Source organism: Lasiosphaeria miniovina (genome assembly GCF_030549165.1).
Source record: "Lasiosphaeria miniovina strain SMH2392-1A chromosome Unknown B0T26scaffold_5, whole genome shotgun sequence".
In the NCBI taxonomy this organism is placed as follows: Eukaryota; Fungi; Ascomycota; class Sordariomycetes; order Sordariales; family Lasiosphaeriaceae; genus Lasiosphaeria; species Lasiosphaeria miniovina.
The window spans coordinates 2,003,790-2,026,597 of NW_026848224.1; the positions used below are offsets into that span (position 1 = coordinate 2,003,790).

Genomic DNA, 22,808 nt, shown 5'->3' on the forward strand with positions numbered 1-22,808 from the left:
AGTTTGAAGCGGTCTTTGTCGCTGTCTCTCTCTAGGCGACAACACCTTCCTTCCAGGTTGCCCCCCAAAGGTGGGTGAGGGCTGGCGAATGGGGCTGAGGCGTGAGCGGGGCGGGGCAGCCAGGTAAACCTTGCCGTCCCTGCCCAACCACAACGGGAGCCGAAGCGCTAGAACGAGCCTATCAGAGGAAGAATTTCGGCTTCGAATGACACCCTTCGACAGGGTTCGTACCTCCCGACCGACCTAACTTTCTCCGTAGAACTATCCAGGACTCCGTGGAACAATAATAACAGGATATACGCAGTTTCGCCAATATTTCCGGCACCCATATACATGTCGGAGATCGGCATGCGGAGTGTTCAAGCTCTTACCTATAAGTTTCTCAAAATCCTGCCACATACAAAGTAAGGATTTAATCCATAATTGCCCCAGTGTATGCGCTAGCTCGTAAAACATAACCCAATGTTTGTCGGCCTGTCAAAAGCAGCTGCCACGCCCTGACGATGCTGGAAAATGATACATACGATACCGCCGTCGTCGACTGATCTCTCCACCTCCACAATGTTTACATGATTGTACAGCTGCTCCACGTCCCTCGGTTGCATTGTTCGTAGTACCCAGGGTCGTCGGAAGCCTGGCTGCCATTGTATTTTCGGACCAGTCCCGTGATCTTGATCGTCTGCTCACCCTCTCCATGCCACCAACGCAGACGCTGGATTAGGGCAGTTTCTTCCTCGTCGCTACTTATTTCCCACTTGCCAGAGCTCGCCTCTACCGAGCATGCATCCTTAGTGAAGTGGTAGTCTGGAAGGAATATGACTGTTGGACTTTCCGTCGCCGCTACTTTGGGTGCTTGGATTGTCATGGAAAACTGGCATCGGGTGAGGTCAAAGACGTAGTTCTTTATGAGCCCTGCTGCGGCGATGGGAGCGGCTCGCACATATGCCTCTGCAGCGCGGTACCCTGGAGAGGCAGTCAGTTCAGGCTGGCGTGAAGCGGCCTCGGATGAGATCGAGGGATTGGTAAGAGTGCGCTTGATATTAACTGGCGTGACATTTCCATCATTATCAAGCTCTTTCTTCTGGCTAGATGAGGCAGTGGCCGGAGGTCTAAGCAAGCTGGAGGTCGACTGGTTGAGATCCGGCGTGCTGGGTATTGGAGAGACCGGAAGAAGCTTGTCATCAATGGAGAAGATGGAGAGGTCTTCGCCGTTCCATTGGTCGCCTCTGTCGTGATCGTTCTAAAAGAAAAGATTGGTCAACGCATGATTCAATACAGCCTTGCAGCCCGGCCTCAAACATACCTTTGCCATATACAACCACAACGTGTAACCTTCGAGTCCAGCGCTCTCAACTCCGTAGTGGTTGGCATCCATGGCGGCCGACTGGCTTGTGTAGTCGCCAGTCTTATATGCGTGCTGGTCGTCCATGTCGTATGGAATTCCAAACTCGGTCATCACGCACGGGTGATTACCCAAGTATTCGAGTCCTTCCTTCCTCATGGCCGCGTGTTGGTCTCTAAAGCAGTTTCTGATGGCCGTCTCTCCAATTCTTATGGCAAGGCTGGGGTGCCAGTATCTCCCTCTGAGCACTCCCAAAACGTCCACGTTAAAAGTGCGGTTCCACTTTTTGGTCATGAGCGTGATGCCATCGTACCAATGCGGCGCATACACAAGCAGGGGGTCGTCGCCATCTGGCGTCCCTTTAATATCTGGCGGCAGCTCCATTGTAGGGCCCTGGAGAAGGATAATGGCGTCTTTGTGGTGTGTACGAACCGTATCCCGGTATTTGCGGAAAAAGTCCATGAAATATTTGTCGGCGAAGTAGGTGTAGTTGATCACGTCTCCCGTAACCGGATGCTTTCCGAAGTAGTCCTTTTTCAACAAGGTATCGCTGGATGGATCCCATACTCCATGTTGAGCCCATATGCACTCACCTAGCTTCCACCCGGGGTCCCTCACGTAGCTATACCTGGACTCGTCATAGCCAGCTGGCAACCATGCGATCTCCCCATGAGGGTCGATCAGCGACCGCCCAACCTTGTATGGACCGAGCCCGCCCATGTCCCACGTGTCAACCTCGACAGCTCGCCCTGACCCGGTGAGGATGGTCTGCCATATGGTCGGACATGATCCCTTTTTCAAGGCCTGCTCTTTCGGGATGACACTGATGTCGTGGTAGCCAACCATGCCCTTGTTTGGCTCGTTTAGACTCTCCCAACCAAATACGGCCTCGTCCTCGATACCGCCAGCATCGTGTATACGCCTAGCAAGGTGGGCACAAGCGTTGAAAAAATGATCTTGAAGATAATCCTGTATATTCACCTGATCGATGATGCACTTTGGCGCAAAGACCCGACCGGCAAAGAAGAGGGTGAACATGGTGGCAGCAGCGAGCCGGAAGTAGTTGGTAGACCAGATCATCTTGGGGAAGCCGTCAGGCTCAGGGTAAGTGTTGTGGACAATGGCAGCCTCGGTGGCTGCAAAGCTCTGCGGGTTGAGGCCGGCTGCGTAAAGCGTCCACATCGGCGCCCCAGAGCCACCCGAGAATCGGGACCACTGCAACATGCGGCGTTAGTTTAGCACTGCGCGGCGACCTTGAGACAAGTGGGATGAGACTACGCACGACATCTTGATGGGGATCCATGAAAACATAGAAGCCGTATTCCTTGGCCGCGCGGAGCACGTCGATCGTGTGTTGGATCCATTCTTCGTCGTAGATGCCGGGTCCCGCAGCCTCGATGGCTTCCCATGTGAAGACGTAGCGGATCGTGTTGTAGCCACACCGTTTCAGACGCGAGAAGTGCAGGTGAGCCTCGTCCTTGGGGAAAGGCTTGCCGGTGAATTTCACATTGTCGCCGTCAAAGAAGTTGTCGGGAATATGTGATGGCTGGTCGGGTTGGTTGGGGTATTTGGCATCGCCTGCGACGTTGATGCCTCTGAGGATCACCTGCCGACCGTGAGCGTCGCGGAACTTGCCGTCCTCAATGGTAAGCCGGAACCCAGCCATCACCTCTTGCTGCAAGTGCCCTTCAAAGTTGGAGCCTCGATGAGGTTGAACGATGCGTTGTTTGCTTGCTGGCTAGAATCTCGGGCAGTGGATGTTCTGGGCTGTGACCCTAGGTACCTCGTCCCAACCCTTCTTCTAGCGGCCGCAGGTCCAATGACGTTATTGGATGATAAAAGCTCAGGCCAAGCAAGGCAAGGTTCCGAGCCCCTGGACTTTGGACTTGAATGTTGCCTGAGGCGGGGCAGGGTGTTAGTGTTGGTAAGGCACCTTAAGGAACGAAGTACGAATACGGAGTACCGTACCGTACCGATGTATACAGAATTGCGGTAATGTTATGTACGGTCTGTACCACCACCCAGGCATTTCAAGGCGGGGCCGACATTTGTCGCGTGGGCTGGTGATTTACGTGTGTCGCGTTTGAAGGAACCACACCGTCGCGTCCTCAATGGATATCATCACCTGTTCCCCGCGGTCTCATGAAAACGTGCCCATGATCATCTGAAATCGACCTCTAACCACCAAACATGTCTCACCCTGCGTCGCCAACATCGGAGACGTTGCCCTCATCTACTACACCAATGGAGGGTGTGGAGGTAGCCAAGACAACAAACGGCACCAGCAGCCAACTTTCTAATGACGAGGACGTTGATATGGCCAATGCGCCACCAACAACTATCCTAGATGAGGGTGTCGCTTCGGACGAGCCCGTGGGTTCCCCAGAGATAAAAGTTAAGGAAGTTTCGGAGGTGAAGCTTGAGGATATCTTCGCCGGCGTGGATTCTGACGAAGACGACGATGAAGAATTCCCTGGTCGCCCCGAGCGGGTAGACAGGGACCAGTCCAACTCCCCAGGCTCCCCACGGTATGCTCATCACGCAAGTATGCATCGCCTTACCATGATGCATGTACTTACTGGTGTTCAGTGAAGTCGGTTCGTCTGTAAAAGCCTCCGACCCCGCGCTGATGCGCAGCTTCTACCAGCGCCTATTCCCGTGGCGCTACTTGTTCCAGTGGCTCAACCATAGCCCAACGCCGACGGACGACTTCAAGCACCGCGAGTTCGCTTTTACCCTGCGTAACGATGCCTATCTGCGATATCAGGCGTTTGCCTCTTCCGATCTGTTGGTCTGCCTTTTCCCGCGCCAGCTTCATTCGCTGACACAGTGCCCAGACTCCGAAAGGATGTCCTCAGGCTCATGCCATCTCGCTTCGAAATTGGCCCCGTGTACTCGGCTAATCCCCGCGATCGAAAGATGTTTCAAGGCTCTGCGGCATTCCGGCCCCTATCCAAAGAACTGTGTTTCGATATCGATCTGACTGACTACGACGATGTCCGGACATGCTGTGGCAAGGCCAACATCTGCAATAAGTGCTGGCAGTTCATTACCATGGCCATCAAAGTTGTCGATGTTGCACTACGAGACGATTTCGGCTTCAAACACATTCTATGGGTCTATTCGGGTCGAAGAGGTGCCCACGCCTGGGTCTGCGACAAGAAGGCAAGGACCATGGATGATTTAAAGAGGAGGGTAATTGCAGGCTATCTTGAGGTCGTGCGCGGCGGCGCCCAGAGTGGCAAGAAGGTGAATCTCCGGCGGCCGCTTCATCCTCACCTGACGTAAGTTGTTGTCAGCCACATTACCGCCTACCAGCCATTCTAATGGAAAGCTACAGGCGCAGTCTTGATATTCTCAAAGCCCACTTCCAAGACGATGTTCTTGAGGCGCAGGATCCTTGGAGGTCACCTGAGCAGTCTGAAAAGCTGCTGCAGCTCCTACCTGACAAGGAGTTGATCGAGTCTCTGCGTAAGAAGTGGGACTCGTCACCGGAGCGCGCCTCAACATCAAAGTGGGCCGACATCGACGCAGTTGCAAAGGCTAGCACCAGCAAGAACTTTGATTCGAAGGCCTTGCTTGACGCCAAGCAGGATATCGTCCTGGAGTATACATACCCAAGGCTTGATATCGAAGTCAGCAAGAAGCTTAACCATCTGCTGAAGAGTCCGTTTGTTGTCCACCCGGGTACCGGCCGAGTCTGCGTACCCATCGACACCCGTTCACTTGAAGACTTCGACCCTCTTGGGGTTCCCACTGTCCAAAGCTTGATCCGAGAGATAGATGCGTGGACTGAGGATTCAGACAAACAAAGCCAACAGGATTGGGAGAAGACCAGTTTGAAACCATACATTGACTGTTTTAGATCATTTGTCATGACGCTCATGAAAGACGAGCGAGATGTCAGGGTCAAACGAGAACATGACGAGGACCAGCCTGATTCGCTAGAATTTTGAGGGTATGTTGTCGGTCCGCTCGTATGTAGACTACGGCGAAGGACACGGGGTTAGACATATACTACGTCGTCTTCTTTACAGCGCCCTCCATCGCGTCTCAAGGTGGGTATAGAAATGAATTCTAGGGGAGCCTAGCAAAAGATGACCGACACGACATTCTAGGTAAAATTGTTTCCTACCATCTAGCAGCGGACACCACCCACCTGGTTCCGATAGTTTTACGTTGGTTCTTTTACGTTCGTTACGCGAGACATTGTGGTGGACAAGGATACTAACTAGGTCAGCGATCGAGAATCAGCAGAACCCGTGTGCCCCAGCCAAGGCTGCGAGACACCTGATTCCCAAGTCAATATCCCACCCAGGCGCACCCCAAGACTGCCGCTTTCGCCTTTCTTGTGAGACGTGACGAGTAGTTAGTCTTCAAGACATGGCTAAACCACATAAAACCGTGTTAAGAACCAAATACCAAACTTTATCTAGCAGAGCTGAGCTTGGCTTGATATATTGAATATAACAACCAAATTCGGTTGGGGTCAAAATTAGCTTGTTTTGTGTCATAACGAAGCTTCAGGTTCAACGAGTAAGCCCTCGTCCAAAGGAGGAGGCGAGCTGCCATCGCCGTCCTCCATGTCGCCATTCGCACTATCCAGGTCCGCCACTGAGCCGTGACTTTTGAGCGTGCCGCCCTTTCGTTTTGGTATCACACTGATGAAGGCCTCGCCCCAGTCGCCGCATTCAAGCCACTTCGCCATGATTTCAACCACCTGGTTTGTGGTAAGCACATAGCGGCTCTGCATTGCCATGAACTGTCCGATTGGCAGTTTAGCAGTTCGGACTTTGGTCTGCCTGGCTCGCTTATAGCATAGGCCTTTCTCTCGGTTTCTATCCACCAAGCCACCGATGACGTAGCTGGTATTGGCCTCCAGCCTCTCAAGGGTGTAAGGAGACTCTGACGAGAGATAGACGATAGATGGGTCAACATCTTCAGACTCGAGTTCGACGTCGGGCAAAGAAGAGTCGGGTTCGTAACCGCGGCTGGGGTCCGGGTCGTTCTCCTCCTTTCCTCTTGGACGGAGGAGGTCAATGGCGTCGCGTTCATCGCCTGCCGCCATCAATTCGCTCGCCTTTTTTGCAGCCTCGCAGAAGTTTCCCTCAACCATGTGAACACCCTTCCAATGCTCATGTGAGCTCTTGAGAACAGTCTCGAAGCGTGTCTTCAGCTTGCCCTTCCAAGAGCTGACAAGCAGGTGGGCCTGGTACTTTGCCCGGCGGTTCTGCGAGTATGATCGTACAATCTGGCTTGCCAGAGAGACAATTTCGGGGTCGCGCATGTACTCTTCGAAATCGCAGTCGATAATGAAGGCGACGGGTACTAGGTGTGGTCTCCAAGGTTCCGATGTTGGCAGCAGGGCAGTCTTTGGGTCGAGGCCAGCAGCCTCTGCTGCTGCGATCTTCGCCTCCCGTTCGGCGCGTTTGCGGGCCTGGCGCTCGTGCCGCTTATCTTTGCGCTTTGCCTTGCGCTTCTCTTTGTACTCTTCGTAGATTTCCTGCCGCTTAAGACGCTTTAGCTGGTTCTTGGATACCGGCTGGCCTTCGTCTTCATTGTGCTCGTCGACTGCCGTGTCAGATCCGATTTGTTGTGAATTCGCGAGCGCCAGGTATTCGTCCACCCTCTCAAGCTCGGATTCGGCCTTCCGCTTGCCATTGGCAGGGGGTTTCTGGTAGACGGGCGCCTCCGGTTCTACCATATTGCTCAGCTCGGTCTGGGGATCGTGGTTCGCCATTATTGTGTTCAGGAGCGCAAAGTGGCTATACAACTATCAAGTAATTTTCTTAGTGGCTTTCAGGGCGGGGTTGTAACGTTCGGCTCTGAGCTTTCAAAGCCTGTACTGACTTCATACATACCCTGGTTCCCTGTAATATTCGCCCCTTGTACCCAAGGATCGTAATTTTGCAAGGGTTTGACCGTGGAATACAGACAGTACATCACACTGCAGGGCACTGTCCAAAAGTCCAGCAACACGCGCCGAGACGCGTCAAAAATTAATTGGAGGCGTGTTTCCTTGCACGTCGCACATCGAGCGAAGGACATTCATTCATACCACCGCACTCCGTCTCCCATCGTCACCTTGCGCAAAGGCTCTACGAAATAGCTGTGCATTTTCAGTCTCGCTGGCAACATTAATATCTCCCCAGGATGTCCTCGAGGCCAGAGTTGAAGGTACAGCTTTGCCCTCTTCCGTCTGCCTCTCGTTTTCGAGGCCTACGCTGACAGCTTAATGAATAGGTGGACGACGAACATGGGTTCATTCGCTTCTTCAAATCCCTTTCCAACGACGGCAATGACACGGTGCGCATCTTTGACCGTGGCGACTGGTATACGGCACATGGCGAGGATGCCAACTTCATTGCGAGAACGGTTTGTGTCAATGCGCTCTAGCCTGGATACACCACTAATACACTACGCAGGTTTACAAGACAACCTCGGTAGTCCGACAGTTAGGTAAAAGCGACCACACTGGCCTGCCTTCGGTCACCATGACCGTGACCGTTTTCCGCCAGTTCCTCCGGGAAGCGTTGTTCAAGCTGGGCAAGCGAGTCGAGATCTGGGTAAGCCCCAACGGTCGGATGAACTGGAAAATTGCCAAGCAGGCCTCGCCAGGGAACCTCCAAGATGTCGAAGACGATCTCGGTGGCCAGCTTGAGGCTGCCCCCGTTATCTTGGCCGTCAAAATCTCGGCCAAGGCTACTGAAGCCAGGACAGTGGGCGTGTGCTTCGCAGATGCCACCGTCCGGGAGCTCGGTGTCAGCGAATTCCTCGACAACGATCTATATTCCAACCTTGAAGCCCTACTTATCCAGCTCGGGGTCAGGGAATGTTTGATTCAACTGGATAAGGCTGAAAAGGATAAGGATCCAGAGCTTACAAAGCTGAGGCAAATCATGGACAATTGCGGCGTCGCCATTTCAGAGAGACCAGCCGTCGATTTCGGCACCAAGGATATTGAGCAGGACCTTACAAGGCTTCTCAAGGACGACCGTGCTACTTCAATGCTTCCGCAGACTGACTTGAAGCTCGCGATGGGTTCTGCCGCTGCCCTCATCAAGTACCTGGGTGTGCTCCATGACCCTTCCAACTTTGGACAATACCAGTTGTACCAGCACGAACTATCCCAGTTCATGAAGCTCGATGCGGCCGCTCTGAAGGCTCTCAATCTAATGCCCAGCGCTAGAGACGGCTCCAAGACCATGAGCTTATATGGGCTATTGAATCACTGCAAGACCCCTGTTGGAAGCAGGCTGCTTTCGCAATGGCTGAAGCAGCCCTTGATGGATCGGGAAGAGATTGACAAACGCCAACAACTCGTCGAGGCGTTTATCAACGACACTGAGCTTCGACAAACGATGCAAGAAGAGCATCTCAGATCTATTCCCGACTTATACCGCCTAGCTAAGCGGTTTCAGCGGAACAAGGCCAACCTTGAGGACGTTGTGAGGGCCTACCAAGTCATCATCCGTTTGCCGGGTTTTCTTGGAACACTCGAGGGAGTGATGGACGAGGCATATCGGGATCCTCTCGACACGGTATATACTAACAAGCTCCGCGAGCTGTTCGACAGCCTCGTCAAACTGCAAGAAATGGTGGAAACGACTGTCGACCTTGACGCTTTGGATAACCACGAATTCATCATCAAGCCCGAGTTTGACGACAGTCTACGAATTATACGGAAAAAGCTCGATAGGCTACGGTCTGACATGAATGGCGAGTTTGCCGATGCCGCGAGCGACTTGGGCCAGGAACGAGACAAGAAAATCTTTCTCGAGAACCACAAGGTGCACGGCTGGTGCATGCGCCTAACGAGGACCGAAGCGGGCTGCATCCGAAACAATTCCCGGTACCAGGAGTGTTCGACACAGAAGAACGGCGTCTATTTCACGACAAAGAACCTCCAGAGCTTCCGCCGCGAGTTTGACCAGCTGTCCCAGAATTATAATAGAACTCAGAGCAGCTTGGTCGCCGAGGTTGTTGGAGTTGCAGCCTCGTACAGCCCCGTGCTCGAGAAGCTTGCTGGCGTTCTTGCTCACCTTGACGTGATCGTATCATTCGCACACTGCTCAGTACATGCGCCCATCTCCTATGTTCGGCCAAAGATTCACCCTCGCGGAGAGGGCAAGACGGTTCTCACCGAGGCACGACATCCCTGTATGGAAATGCAGGATGATGTTCAATTCATCACCAACGACGTTGAGCTCACCCGCGACAAGTCATCTTTCCTAATAATCACAGGCCCCAATATGGGCGGCAAGTCGACCTATATCCGACAGATCGGCGTAGTTGCGTTGATGGCTCAGATTGGCTGTTTTGTTCCCTGCAGCTCGGCCGAGCTGACCATCTTCGACAGCATCCTGGCACGCGTCGGTGCCAGCGATAGTCAGCTGAAGGGCGTGTCGACCTTTATGGCCGAGATGCTTGAAACAGCCAACATCCTCAAGTCCGCCACAGCAGAGAGCCTCATTATCATCGACGAACTCGGCCGAGGCACGTCAACCTACGACGGGTTTGGGCTTGCGTGGGCTATCTCCGAGTACATCATCAAGGAGATTGGGTGTTTTGCCTTGTTTGCCACCCACTTCCACGAGCTAACGGCCCTCGCCGATCAGTATCCCCAGGTCCGCAACCTCCACGTAACGGCGCACATCAGCGGGACCGGCCAGCACGCGAACGAGAAGAGCCCTGAGAAACCCGAGGTTACCCTCTTGTACAAGGTCGAGGAAGGCATCTGCGACCAAAGCTTTGGCATCCACGTGGCTGAACTCGTCCGTTTCCCGGACAAGGTAGTTCGCATGGCCAAACGTAAGGCGGACGAGCTGGAGGATTTTACCAGCAAGCACGATGCTGGTGGCCTGGGCGTTGAGTACAGCAAAAAGGACGTCGAGGAAGGTAGCGCCCTACTAAAGGAGGTGTTGATACGCTGGAAAGACGAGGTCAGAAACGGTCAGATGAGCAAGGAGGAGATGATTGCAAGGATGCGGGCCCTTGTTTCCGAAGACGAGAAACTTGCGGCCAATCCGTTCTTCCAGAGTGTCAAGGCATTGTAGATGTCGGCGTATAGCAGGGATTTTTTTGATGGGGCTTTACGGAGCGTATCTTGGAGTTTTCCTTTTCCTTTTCCTACTTGTGGCCTTGTTGGGTTTGTAACATAAGACACATGGCTGTCCCCGGATATGGATCTCGGCACGAAGTAGTAACTCGACTTCATGTAGTACGTCCCTATGTACATGCCTACCTACAGGCGGTAATAAAAATGGCAACAGTGAGCAACTTAGCTCAGAGGCCACGTTTTGACGGAACTTGAACCATTCCATGTGCAATGCGTGGGCCTTGATGTTAGTATATTCACAATCGATACGGATATTGGTACTAGTTTGGTCATTTTGCGCCGATTACGAAAGATTCCGTCTGCTCTCACTCGTAATTCCTGAAAACGAAGTGCTGTCTTTGCCTCGCCAGATTGGAAGGAGCCTTGCTCGTTTGCCTGCGAAATTACATACAGCGGTCTGAAGTGCGGGTACCTTACGCACTTCGATATCCGTTTAGTATCTCTTGAGTCCCGCATTTCTCAAACCGTGGAATTCCAATGCTATCTCAGGAAGCTCAGTCTACTACAACTATGCTTAAGTTAAGAAGGTAACTCCATGCCAGGCCTGTAGTACCCACTTCTGTCACCGCACAGTCAACTAATTGAGGTAGGGCTGCAATATGGTCGCTGTATTCGTAGAATCTAAAGCTAAGGAAAGAAAAAAGAAAGAAAGTTCCAATGCTTGTGCGGGGCGCGAGGAAATAAGGTAGGTTGTGGATCACGTGTCAGAGCTACGCACAGACCACATCCCAAGCCGCTGGAGCTAGTCGGCACGTGCTTCCCAGCTCCTATCTTAACGCCTGCCGTGGCAACTTCCCATCTTAGGTCGTTCCACAGTTAATCAATCAAAACAGGGTTAGGGTTATAGAGCACTTTTTAGGGGGGCCCCGCCGATGCACATTTCGAATTACAGGGGTAAGCTAGGCTCACAGGTCTGTGCGCTTACATAGGCCTAAAGTTCGCTTAGTTACATAATTCTAAAAGTGCATCTAACGCAGCATTTACCCCGCGCAAAAAAAAAAGAGCTCTCAACACCAACGCCTGTACATTACTATGGCGACCTTCGCGGCCGACTGCCTCCCCCGAGGGCTTTTACGAGTCTCGCCAAGCTTTATACGAATCAATTAACTCGTATGCAAAGCCAAGAGGCTATGCCTTTATCACGCAGCGATCTGTCCGAGAGAAGAACGGTTTTTTGACGAATTTTTTCGCATGCGATCGAAGCCGCCGACCCCCTTCGTCACCAGAACGCAATCGCCAGAGAAAAACAACTACCCGTATGACGAATTGCTCCTTTTCGGTCCTTGCTAAAGAGTCTAGCGAAGGCTGGACTCTAAAGCATCGTCAAGATCGTCGCTTCGCAACCCATAACCACGAGCCGAGCCTACACCCGTCTGCACACCCTGTCCAACGACAGCTCTCCAACGGTATATCACAATTACCAGTACTTTCAAATGCTGGCCTTGCGCCAAAGGAGATCCAGACAGTTGTACGGCAAAGTGGTTCTCTAGCAATACGTCAAGACATCTACAACCGTATCGCTGAAGTCCGCCGGGACTCTCGTCAAGGCCGGAGCCCAATCCACGCACTTTCAAATCAGCTTGAGGAAGAAGGCTTTTGGAGCCGTGTACAATATGGGCCAGATAGGCATTTAACGGCAGTTCTTTTCGCGCATCCCGACTCTCTTGTCTACCTTCGAGCGTATCCTGAAGTCCTCCTTCTCGACTGCACATACAAAACAAATAAATACGGTGTGCCACTTCTCGATATGATTGGCGTTGATGCAACTGGGCGCTCCTTCTGTATTGCCTTTGCATTTTTGAGCGGCGAGACTGAAGAAGACTATATATGGTCCCTTGAGCGGTTGAAGACCTTATACGAGCAGTGTGGTAGAGTCTTCCCATCAGTCATTTTGACAGACTGGTGCTAGGCAGTTATCAACGCAGCTTCAACTCTCTTTCCGTCAATAACATCTCTCTGTACCTGGCATGCAAATAAGGCAGTTCTTGCGCGGTGCCAACCAGCATTTCCAGAAGCTGAGAATTGGAAGGAGTTTTACGCTTTTTGGTTCTCTATCCTTAACTCGCCAACTGAAGAGATCTACGAGGAGCGTTTAAAAGAGTTCGAAAACAAGTACGGCTTGACGAACCTTGCACAGATTGGCTATATTAAGGAGACATGGCTTTTACCGTTCAAAGAAAAGCTTGTCTCTGCGTGGATCGACTAACAAGCTCATTTTGGAAATACGGCTACGTCTCGTGTTGAAGGGATCCATGCACTTCTTAAGTCGTACCTCCAGAGGTCAACATTTAACCTTTTTGAAGCATGGAAGGCAATTCGGCTTGCATTGATCAACCAACTCTCTGAATTACGGTCTAACCAAGCCAAACAACAAATCCGTATACCCCTCGAGCTCGATAAAGCTCTATATAAAGCTGTACAGGGCTGGGTCTCATACGAAGCACTACGGAAGGTCGAGAAGCAGCGGCAACTACAGTGGAAAGACCCTCCTCCACCACTCACTTGTACAGGTACTTTTACACGTATCTACGGGCTTCCATGTGTTCATGTGCTTACTGGACGCCAAGAGCCTCTTCTTCTTGAAGACTTCCATTCGCACTGGCGCTTAATACGTGACGGGCTCTACTTCAGCTTTTAGAGCCCCATCGTATAGAGCCAAAATCTACGACTAGTAAGCTCCCAGCGTCAAGTACGAAGCGAGAGCCCAGTGAATTCGAGGTCGTCGAGGCAACACAGGCAACACGGGCTAAGCGGCCAAGCCACTGTACGGCTTGCGATGAAATTGGCCATATACGGACCTCTCGGATATGTCCGAAGCGTTATTCAGATATTGTACGGATTGATTGAATGGCTGGCTGGTTGCAGTGTTGGCGATACGTTGGCTATAGTGGGGGAAAAGGCGGCGCAAAAATGGGCTCCGTTAGATGCATTTTTAGAATTATGTAACTAAGCGAATTTCAGGCTTATGTAAGCGCACAGACCCGTGCGCCTAGTGGGAGCCGGCAAGCTAACCAGGATTACCCAATCAAACCGCCCTGAAGCATACCCCTCAATGTCACTCAACTCTCGCAAACGCGAATGAAAAAGCCGCGTCGTCGGCGCCTCACTTCATGACCAGCTAGCGCGTTCTTTCCACCTCAAGCTCCCCGCATCGCGAGGCCCGGTAGTCTTTTTGTGTGCCTGCCACCCGAATCTCACTGACGACAGACACGATGAGCGCCGGATTTAGGAGCGATTCGGAAGCCCCAGGCAGGAGCGTGGGTTCTCTCTCGCCTCTTCCTCGGTATGACCACCCGATGAATATCGAAGAAGACGAGGATGGCCTGCCGCGTTTTTCATCCACCATGCCCGTTCTGGGAGACCGTGGTACGCAAAATGCGACCGACATGTTTGAATCATCAACCCAGCCTCCCAAATCGTTGGGCAAGCAATCTCGCCCTCTCACCCAGCCTGATCTCCTTAGCCATAAGAAGATATGGTCCGTAAAGCTTCACAACTCAACCAACAAGACCGGAAATGCCGACGATATCGGTTTCCCATACGGCCCGTTGGATCCGCCGGAGACGTCGGGAAAGAAGAAGGGGAAGAAAAAGAGGGTTCTTCTCCTTCCCAACAGTATCGCCACACGTTCACCCAGTATCGCCGCACGTTCACCCAGTGTCGCCGCTCGTTCACCCAGTATCACCGCTCATTCACCTTTAATCCCACCTGATTCACCCTTAATTACGGACTCTGTAGGACGTAAGAAGAGAAAAAGGAGCATGAAGGGCAAGGAGCTGGCTGTTGACTCAGCCGATGAGCCAATCTATGACGCCCAACAATTTTTGGGTCCTCCAACGAAGAAAAGAAAGAGTCTCCTCCAGGGCTATGAAGTGGCTCTGAACTCCGCGGGCGATCAAACTCATGACTCCGACCAGACTCCGGGCCATCCCAGATCATTGGGAAAGAAAAACCGAGCAGAGAAAAACCCCAGCTCTCGCAAGAAACGAAGAGCATCGCCACCGTTGCATGATGTTGGAAACTTCTCGGGACCCGAATCTCCTGGGGGTTCTCATGAATCCCCACTTACTATACGACATCAACGACGGAGGCAGGACTTGCCCGAACAGCCTATTGAGACCGCGTCAAACAGCTTACGGGCAGCGCCCTTGAAGTCTGTGCCGTCAGTTGTCGAAGAGGAAGAGCAGATAAAGAGTGAGCTGGCCGAAACTGAGTCTCGTGTTTCGAAGTCAGATGCAGGCAGGAGTGTTGACTTGAACGACGTCGATGATGACGGCGATCATCCTCTTCCCATGGAGGCATCTCCGGAGCTTGCGACCACAGAAGCTTCCCAGTTACTAACCTCGGCAAATGACGATTCGGACTCGGGGGATGAAGCGCAGTCCAATACACCTACTGTTACTATTCCTTTATTTTCTGCGGCAACTTCTGCACCAAGTCACGAAGATGACCAAGAGATTCCTACGTCATCGGCCAAGACTCCGGGATCTCGGCGAAAAACTAAGCGAAAGCGCAAAACTCCATTCTTTTGTCGTGATGATAGTGATGATGATAAAGAGAACTCGAACGCGTCGGCAGAGCTTCCTCCGGACGAAGCGATTGTCAAGCCTGTGAAGTCGCGAGCGAAAAAACCTCGAATTCATCTTACCGTCGATACCCCCCCGCGAAAACCCCAGACTCGATCTGAGCGAAAACCCCAGACTCAGTCTGAGCAAAAATCTCAGACTCGGTCTGGAGCTCTATCGCCAGCGGAGGCGGCACGGGTTACTACCGCTGTGGAGGCTGTGCGTGACATTAATGGTCTGACACAGGTAGCGATGAATGACATCATCCACTCAAATATCAAATCAACCACAAGCAATAAACCGGTGCATCAACAATTGTGGGAATGTGTCATGGGAGCCTGTCCTTCACTGCCACGGAGGAAGTTGATCAAATGGTGCAGGCAACAATTCCACAATTTTGTTGCACGAGCTACTTGGACACCGGACCAAGACGAAGAGCTGCTGGGGCTTATAAAGATTCACGGGACAAAGTGGACTAAACTTGGATCCATGATCAACCGCTACCCGTTGGATATCAGGGACCGGTACAGGAACTATCTTGTCTGTCATGGCTTCGCCAGGACAGATTTCTGGTCTGAGCAAGAAGAAGAGCGATTGGAAGATGCAGTCTATGAAGCAATCAGACAAATCCAGAAAGATCTGGCTGACAACCCTACGACGCCGAATGATCCGGTTAGCTTGGTCAACTGGCAGAAGATTAGCGAGGCGATGGGTCGAACAAGGACCCGGCTGCAATGCCGAGAGAAGTGGAAACGACTGCGCGCAAACAATGGAAACAACATCACAGGATTTGAGTCTGGGACCAACTGGCGAAGCGGAAAGGCTCGTAGAGATCTTAAGAAGATCACTCGCCGTCAAAAGCTGGACCTTTTCCATGCCATCCGCGACTCAGGGGTTGTCAAGGACTCCAAGATTCCGTGGAAGGAGATTGTCGATGAGACATTCAGAGGCGAGTTTGAGCGCCAGGCCCTCCTTGTAGCATGGGGACGGCTGCGACAAGCGGTGCCTGAGTCGGGGTCGAAAACAACTTTTGAGTGTGCGACACACCTTAGCGCCCTGTACGAAAGCGGCGGGGGTTTGGATGGCGATAAGGCTGGATCCTCTGGCCCACTAGAAACTCCTGTAAAGGGCAAGGCGAAGAAGGGCGAAAAGACTGCTTGGTCTCCAGCAAAAGCATCAACTCGGCCACAGGCCAAGCCACCGGCTGAGACTCGTCGGAATGCCAAACGGGGCCGGGATGTCCGATCCTCGCCCCCTGCCTCGGAGATCGAGGAGAGTGCGAATGAAGAAGACGTCGAAATGAGGGACGACGCCAGCCCCCAATCGGTGTCCAACTTATTTAACGACGCCGCCCAGGATGGCGAGTCTAAGAACCAGTTTGAGAGGGAAGTGAGCATCGATCTTGGCACCGATCCTCAGCCAATAAAAAGAAGAACGAAGGCGGCCAAAATAACATACGGCAAGCGCAACGGGGAGGTTGTGTTAGGCAAGAGACGCCGCGGCGAATCCCCTTATGATAGCGACACGGGCGGCGGAGCAAAGAAGCGGAAGGCTCAGGCGATCACAGAGGCTAGTGGTGGTGGAGAGGACGAAGGGGACAACGTCGTTGAGTCATCGAGTATCGTCAGCAGTGATGTCAGTGACATGCACGACATCATTCCATCGAGACTTTTCGTTGCTGGTGATGCTAACACGAAGAAGGGGCAACGACGAGCAACGCGGTCGAGTGCGAGGAGACTCTAGTTTTCCTCTAGCTCATAGCATTCATAAGCTCTCAGTACATGCCGTTTTTAACAGGTAACCTACCTCATTACATAGCTTGCCTCGTTCTTTTACGCATAGCTTGCTTAGGCACTTATCGGCCATGGATTCATTGGCCGGCATCAAATCAAATCAGAATTTAAAGAAAGTCAGTCGCGAGTCCCCGCCGCCCCTATTTCTACTTAGCATCGCCTTCCAAACCTCGGGCCCCCAAAGCTCCATAAAATCGCAGATGAAAAAGGAGAGTACAAGTACAGCCAGCAAAAAGAGCAGGCAAAGCGCATGCACGCCTCAAGCCCAGAAACATAACTGTAAAAACCGCCCAGTCCCTTCCCGGTTTCCTTACCGCCTTCCGTGACCTCCCTCCCAGTTGTGAAACTAGACCATCCATGATAGCAATGACAATGCGCCACGATAACGGGCCGAGAAAAGAAAACGAAAAAGAGAGAAAGAGGAAATGTTTGGCCAAAAAATGAACAGAGCCAACTTTCATCGCTTAGCGTTCCTCGAAATAGAAGCGCGCCAAAGATTCTGTCCCTTTTGGACTTCCCAGGGCCGTTCTGCCCACGCGGGCCTCTCCCTCGTCTAGTCGCTCGCGAACGATGCGCTCCGCAGCTTCGCGGAGGGAATTTGACGTATACGTTGCGTCTGTCGTCGTCGCGGTCGTCGCGATCGTCGCTGCCGCTGCCGCTGTTGCCACCGCCGCTGACAGATACTGCGCTTGGGAGATTTGTTGGTGAGAGTTTGGCTGCTGGGTCTCCCGGATTGCGCTAATAGCTGGCTGGACAGGAACAGGGCCTCTCGTCGTGGTGTCGACAAAGACATCATCGTCACCAATGCCGTTCACCTCGCGGGCGACCGTTCTCCCTGCCCCGTCAAGCGCTACGCCGTCGACCATGCGAGCCTCTTGTCTCTCTGCCACGGCGGACTGGCTAACTGGGGTCTCGACGCCTCCGGCCACCTCCCGCTCTGACCCCGTGTCCTTCCGCGCTGCCGCAGCGGCACCGCTGTCACTCAGCCCCGAGCTACTTCGCTCCAAGGCCCCGATCCCGGCGCTCCAGATACCAGCCATGGCACCAGCCGAGCTTTGCTGTCCCAGGGGCAGCGGCCGGCGGTGGTAAATGGGACCGCTGACCGTACTGCCGGCGCCTTCGCCGAAACCGACCAGGCTTACACTCCCGTCGTCCGACATGCGGTCTTCGAAGCCACCGACGGAGCTGCGGGTACCGAGGTTCTCCAGATCCTCGTCCATGACGTCGGCATCGGCGCCATCACCCGTACCGCCCGTATAGCCGCTGGTGCTGGCCGAATCCATCCCCCTCTCCTCGGCCGTCTCGCCATCTTCGTCGTCGTTGGTATCCATGCTTAGCATGTCTTCGTCACGTTCCCCCAGGGTATCGTAGCGGTCATCTCCAGCCGTCTCGGTAGCTGACGTGCGCCCACCGACGCTTTCGGTGGCGCTCGCGGTGCCCACGGTGCTCATCTTGGTGGCGGCGACTGGTTGGCCGGTCGCATCGAAGAAGGCAGGCGTGAGCCCTCCCGGGGCGGCTGTGTGGTTCATGACGGGGAAGCCGGTCGAGGTGGGGGTCGTCTGTGGCGAGTCGGCATTGTGGTTACCGGTTACGCCGCCGGCAGGGGGCCCGCGAACGCCAGACACGGTAGAGAGACCGGCGAGCCGGCTGATGCGGTCGGCGCGCTCGGCCTCGAGGCTGTTGGCGGAGACGCTGTGGTGATGGCCACGGCCACCCATAGCGTGGGCGTAGCCGCGGTGGCCATCCTTGATAGCGGTCGTGGAGAGAGCGGACAGGGAGGTAGTGGTGCTCGTAGGGGTGCCGCTAATCCCACGCAGCCACGCAGAAGGACAAGAAATTAGTCAAGTCCGAAAAATACCCCAAGGGCCGACAAAGACTGTAGTTGACGAGAATTAAGGCCCACGAAAGGAATAAAATGCTCGGGGTGGGCTTGAAGCAAGACGGAGCAAGTGTCGAGGTCAAATCTATTGATGGACTCACGGCATCTCAGACGGCGTGTCTGGATTGGAGGGTGGCGGGAGGTTGATCAGGGTGGGTTGCGACATGCTCACTAGGTGGGCAGCTGAGCGGACGAGATTCGCGAGGCTCGCAATCGCGGCCGACAAGGCTCGTTGCGCGAACCGAGGACGCTTCTGCCTCGGGCAGGTATGTATGTCTATACCTTGCTTGTTTGCGCGGCACCTCAAGCTCAGCACGGCTGTAGTTCAAGAGAGAGGAGGGCAGGGCAAAGGTGGTGCCACGGCTTAGGTTGCTTGTTCAATTCAGACCAACAAACAGTGCTGTCAAGCACGGGAGCATGTTTCATGGAAGTTTGTAGGCTGACGCTTGCTTGGTTGCTTTCTTTGTGCGAGTTAACTAAGGTACGGGTAATGCGTCGAGTCTCGGTCTGCGCGTTTGACTTAATTGAAGGTGTCTTGGTTGCCTGGCGCTCGTGACTTGGCCATAGGCGTGCCTTCCAGGTTAGGTACAGTACTTTAGGTGGGGGGGATTCAGGAAGGCATGACGTCGGGTGTACCCCATGTTGTGTAGGGCTGGCCAGGCCAATCGGACGGGACGGTTCAAGGAGGTGGGGCGCCTGTGACCCATTTCCCGTGGTTGGTTGAGCATTACCCCTAGCTCACCACTTAGGGGGTTTACGGGCTTACGAAATACAGTGTCTGAATTACACTACAAGGTTGAACAAACGAACCTTCACCAGCCGCCTACAACGCAGTATCATCACATCATCTCTACTAATTAGCTTATTGCTTGATATTTGATCAGCTGGGAAACCCGTTATCGCGCTACTACACACTGAATCCGTTGTACCACGGGTATTGTTGTTTTTGCGTCTGGTCCCATGGGATGGCATTTGTTACTGGAGTTGCTCCGCAATCTGCTCCGTACATGCCTTCTCGGTCCCATGCAATGTGTACCACAAGATACAGCAGCCATCAACCAAAGCTCATTCCCTAGACATTCTACAGTCAAGGGTTAGATACACCGCAGCAGTCACCAGTCTTTTTAGATTCCGCGTTCGGGTTCAATCCGCCCAGCTCGGATTCCACACTCCCATTCAGGGCGACACTGCAATTCACGCCCTGTGTGCTAGGTGCCACGTCGATGGCCGGGTTCTTGTCAAAGAAGTTGACAGGCCTCAACATGACGCGGAGGACTTCGGCCGGCATGACGGGAAAGTCTTCGACGCGGGGTATATGGTTTATGCCGAACTGAACCCAGAGCACCGGGTCCCCGCCTTTGAGGCTCTCCTTGCGGTCGGCCCAGCTGCGCACGCCGGTGCCGCCCCGGCTCTGGTTGGTGTACAGGCCACCAGAGTACAGTTCGTCATCCGCGTAGCGAGTAGCGTAGATGCTGTGGTCGCCAAACTCGGCCCGCTTGTTGTGGAAGCTGTCGACATCGGCCAGAATCGGCTGCATCGGCGGCGCCATGACCTTATAGCCTACGGCAGCACCGTTGACCGTGTTGTGCACGGCCGGGTTGATGATCTTGAAGACGCGGTTCTTAGCAGGCTCGAGATCGTACCCGCCAGTTGTGTCGATCTCCGTCTTCCGTACCATGTATCCCACCCCGAACGGGTTGAGCTTGGGGTCGCGCGGGATTGCCTCGGCCTCGTCGTACATGATGGTGTTGCCGTGTCCTGCCACCATGGGATCGATGCGCAGAGAGAACAGGTGCTGGTGATATACAGCCAAAACGCCTGGGTGTACGACAGTGCCAAAGGGATGGGGCACTTGGGATAGTTCGAGATCGACGGGCTGCGTCGAAAGGATTCCCGTTGCCCGCGCCTCGTAGGTAAAGTCACCAGCAGTGTTGAAGACGAACGCCAAACTAGTGCCGAAAAATATTAGACAAGCACCCGTCAAAAGATGCGTTGCTGTTGGCCTCCTTCAAAGCCTGATAACACAAAGTGTGTTTGAAATAAAGAGGTTGTGATGGAAGAGAGATGGAGAAGGGCAGACTGACTGCACAGAATAAACAGAAAATGAGGTGGAGGCGTCTTACATGTACTCGTAGTTGCTCACCGTAAGGATGGTCTGCACGACAAGCTCTCGGTTCCTGACCACGACGGCACGGTTGGTACGATAATTCGTGTGCTTCCACAAGATTCCCGCGTCTTGCTCGTGGACGCAAATGACATTGGGCATATCCATGGCCTTGCCTTCGGCGTCACTCAGCACGCCGCCGATGTAGTAGATGCTGCCCAGGCAGTCGCAGCCGAGTTGGAGATTGTTGGCCATGATACCGGCACCTGCATCGCCGAGATCGAAGGCCGCCTTTCGATGGAACGGGGCCCGAGGGTCGGCATAGGGGATCGACATGTCGGAAAGACTGACTCGGTAGAAAAGCGGCTTGTTGTTGTAGTGGACGTCGTATAGTACCATGCCCTCCCGCTGGTTGAAGCCTACCTTGAAGTCCCATTTCTGCCACTTAATGAGACGTCCAAGGTCCGAAAAGCTGTCAACGGTGAACGAGGCGCCCTCAGGTTGGTCGACATGGAGCGGCTTCAGGTCAGTGCGGAGGGCTTGAGCCTCGGGTATGTACTCGTTGGCTGCAACGGGTTTCCACGGAGCAAGGGGTTTAACCGTTTCGTCGTGACCGGTAGGCAAGATATCGATGCGCACCAGCTTCATCGTCGCCGGGTCAATGACGGGTGAGATGGGTAGAGGAAACGAGTAGTGGCAACTGTCAGGCTCAGACGAGTTCTGAGGGTCCCGCATATACATGAAGCACTGCATCACACGCTTGTCGTCGTAGAATTTCCCGTCCTTGACACCATCCGAACCTGCGCTCGCGGTATCAATAACACGGTTCGAAACGTAGCCAGTCTAGTCGGACCAGGGGCACAAGGTCCTACCGTAGATCCAGGGGTCGATTACAATCTGAGTGCCCTCGGGGAGCTGAAGCTTTGCGATCTCGGCCTGGACGTCGGGGTGTGCCAGTGCGGCCTTCTCGACGGCGATGATCTCTTCGCCATTTGCGCTGGGGTGGTTGAAATCCCCGAGCCTGACATTGCGCTCCACAGCACTGGTGGTCAGGTTTACCACAGCCTCGTGGAGGGCGTCCTTGCGGGCGGGAAGGAGAGAATTCTCAGCATACGGCCTCAAGCAGATGCGGCAGCGACCGTTGGGTCGCCGATGGGGGGGACGAGACGGCTTACCGAAGAGCCAACATAGTAGACAACAAAGACGCGGCGGTCGATGGCTGGGACACTCTCCCCGGCCCTCTCGGCTGCGAGATAAGGGATGAGCTCGGCCTTGGCCGGCTCGTAGAGGGTGATGGCCCGGAACTGGCACACGGAGCCCTCGGGCCAGCATGCGCGGATCAAGGCGGCGCTCTGGGTGATCTCGCCCGGGGTGACGGGGCCGAGGGGGTGGGACAGGCGAGGTGGGGCGGCGGCGCCGTCGACGATGGTAGTGGCATCGGCAACGGGCGCCGTCTTGTTCACAGCGGGGTCGGCGGCGGGCGTCTTACACACAGGGACTGCCGAGGCCCCAGACGTGGCCAAGCCGGTGTCTTTGGCGGTCATGATACTTCAACTGAAAGTGGATCGGGTACCTGGCGGTTATGGAACTGTGATATGGTACCCTAAGGCAAGGTAGGTTAGGTATTTAGGGAACCTATATAAGTGCGGCAGGTGGGTATTACACAAGGGAGAACCGTTGTGCTTTACAGATTTACGGTCTTCGTTCTTTATCCCTGATCCAGGGTCAGGTATCTTAACAATTACCTATAAAGATAGGCCTGGATAATCCTCGCCCAGATAACACAACCCCTCAATACGCGCAGAACAATAAAAATGGACAACTCCCATGCCGGGTGGGGGGGTGTGGGGTGTTCTAGTTATGTGCCTGTTTGAGTGTCTGGGGCGTGACAGCATATTACGCGTTAGGACTCTAAGATGTGCATTGTTTTGAACGGTAATTTCACCAGAATACGCAATTCGCGGTTAAATACAATATCGCTAGAACATAAAGAAAACTAAAAATGGT

The 22,808-nt window shown here is 53.7% G+C and overlaps 7 protein-coding genes across 7 annotated transcripts; 3 read left to right on the forward strand and 4 right to left on the reverse strand.

Moving 5' to 3' along the window:
- Positions 1-457: 457 nt before the first annotated feature.
- Positions 458-3,228, reverse strand: B0T26DRAFT_349790 (glycoside hydrolase family 5 protein). The gene is made up of 3 exons (XM_060434550.1): positions 2,625-3,228; positions 1,304-2,557; positions 458-1,240 (listed from the first exon to the last, which is right to left on the reverse strand). The coding sequence occupies exons 1-3, from the start codon at positions 3,006-3,008 to the stop codon at positions 566-568; spliced, it is 2,313 nt and encodes a 770-aa protein (XP_060294293.1). The 5' UTR covers positions 3,009-3,228; the 3' UTR covers positions 458-565.
- A 430-nt stretch (positions 3,229-3,658) lies between these two features.
- B0T26DRAFT_650642 (eukaryotic and archaeal DNA primase small subunit) lies at positions 3,659-5,298 on the forward strand (the record flags this gene model as incomplete). The annotated part of the gene is made up of 4 exons (XM_060438198.1): positions 3,659-3,870; positions 3,932-4,129; positions 4,180-4,626; positions 4,683-5,298. The coding sequence occupies 4 exons, from the start codon at positions 3,659-3,661 to the stop codon at positions 5,296-5,298; spliced, it is 1,473 nt and encodes a 490-aa protein (XP_060294294.1).
- A 554-nt stretch (positions 5,299-5,852) lies between these two features.
- Positions 5,853-7,046, reverse strand: B0T26DRAFT_741847 (guanine-1-methyltransferase-domain-containing protein; the record flags this gene model as incomplete). The annotated part of the gene is made up of 1 exon (XM_060444020.1): positions 5,853-7,046. One exon carries the CDS (start codon positions 7,044-7,046, stop codon positions 5,853-5,855), a length of 1,194 nt encoding a protein of 397 aa, XP_060294295.1.
- A 282-nt stretch (positions 7,047-7,328) lies between these two features.
- On the forward strand, positions 7,329-10,510 carry B0T26DRAFT_349898 (muts domain V-domain-containing protein). The gene is made up of 3 exons (XM_060434551.1): positions 7,329-7,519; positions 7,586-7,717; positions 7,768-10,510. The coding sequence occupies exons 1-3, from the start codon at positions 7,496-7,498 to the stop codon at positions 10,396-10,398; spliced, it is 2,787 nt and encodes a 928-aa protein (XP_060294296.1). The 5' UTR covers positions 7,329-7,495; the 3' UTR covers positions 10,399-10,510.
- Positions 10,511-13,517: 3,007 nt separating this feature from the next.
- On the forward strand, positions 13,518-17,025 carry B0T26DRAFT_349924 (uncharacterized protein). The gene has a single exon (XM_060434552.1). It carries the CDS (start codon positions 13,673-13,675, stop codon positions 16,766-16,768), a length of 3,096 nt encoding a protein of 1,031 aa, XP_060294297.1. The 5' UTR covers positions 13,518-13,672; the 3' UTR covers positions 16,769-17,025.
- A 257-nt stretch (positions 17,026-17,282) lies between these two features.
- Positions 17,283-18,863, reverse strand: B0T26DRAFT_741849 (uncharacterized protein; the record flags this gene model as incomplete). The annotated part of the gene is made up of 2 exons (XM_060444021.1): positions 17,283-18,621; positions 18,799-18,863. 2 exons carry the CDS (start codon positions 18,861-18,863, stop codon positions 17,283-17,285), a joined length of 1,404 nt encoding a protein of 467 aa, XP_060294298.1.
- Positions 18,864-19,498: 635 nt separating this feature from the next.
- Positions 19,499-22,563, reverse strand: B0T26DRAFT_715817 (copper amine oxidase). The gene is made up of 4 exons (XM_060442250.1): positions 21,977-22,563; positions 21,674-21,881; positions 20,821-21,601; positions 19,499-20,646 (listed from the first exon to the last, which is right to left on the reverse strand). Exons 1-4 carry the CDS (start codon positions 22,343-22,345, stop codon positions 19,785-19,787), a joined length of 2,220 nt encoding a protein of 739 aa, XP_060294299.1. The 5' UTR covers positions 22,346-22,563; the 3' UTR covers positions 19,499-19,784.
- Positions 22,564-22,808: the final 245 nt, after the last annotated feature.

Excerpts from the sequence above, each read along its gene's own strand:
- B0T26DRAFT_349924 (XM_060434552.1), top strand. The coding sequence starts at position 13,673 with ATGAGCGCCGGATTTAGGAGCGATTCGGAAGCCCCAGGCAGGAGCGTG.
- B0T26DRAFT_349898 (XM_060434551.1), top strand. The coding sequence starts at position 7,496 with ATGTCCTCGAGGCCAGAGTTGAAG. Across the intron at positions 7,520-7,585 it reads CCTCGAGGCCAGAGTTGAAG|GTGGACGACGAACATGGGTT; the intron begins GTACAGCTTTGC and ends CTTAATGAATAG. Across the intron at positions 7,718-7,767 it reads CCAACTTCATTGCGAGAACG|GTTTACAAGACAACCTCGGT; the intron begins GTTTGTGTCAAT and ends TACACTACGCAG.
- B0T26DRAFT_349790 (XM_060434550.1), bottom strand. The coding sequence starts at position 3,008 with ATGGCTGGGTTCCGGCTTACCATTGAGGACGGCAAGTTCCGCGACGCT. Across the intron at positions 2,558-2,624 it reads TGGATCCCCATCAAGATGTC|TGGTCCCGATTCTCGGGTGG; the intron begins GTGCGTAGTCTC and ends CGCATGTTGCAG. Across the intron at positions 1,241-1,303 it reads TGTGGTTGTATATGGCAAAG|AACGATCACGACAGAGGCGA; the intron begins GTATGTTTGAGG and ends CTTTTCTTTTAG.
- B0T26DRAFT_715817 (XM_060442250.1), bottom strand. The coding sequence starts at position 22,345 with ATGACCGCCAAAGACACCGGCTTGGCCACGTCTGGGGCCTCGGCAGTC. Across the intron at positions 21,882-21,976 it reads TCTACTATGTTGGCTCTTCG|GACGCCCTCCACGAGGCTGT; the intron begins GTAAGCCGTCTC and ends CCCGCCCGCAAG. Across the intron at positions 21,602-21,673 it reads AATCGACCCCTGGATCTACG|GTTCGGATGGTGTCAAGGAC; the intron begins GTAGGACCTTGT and ends CCGCGAGCGCAG.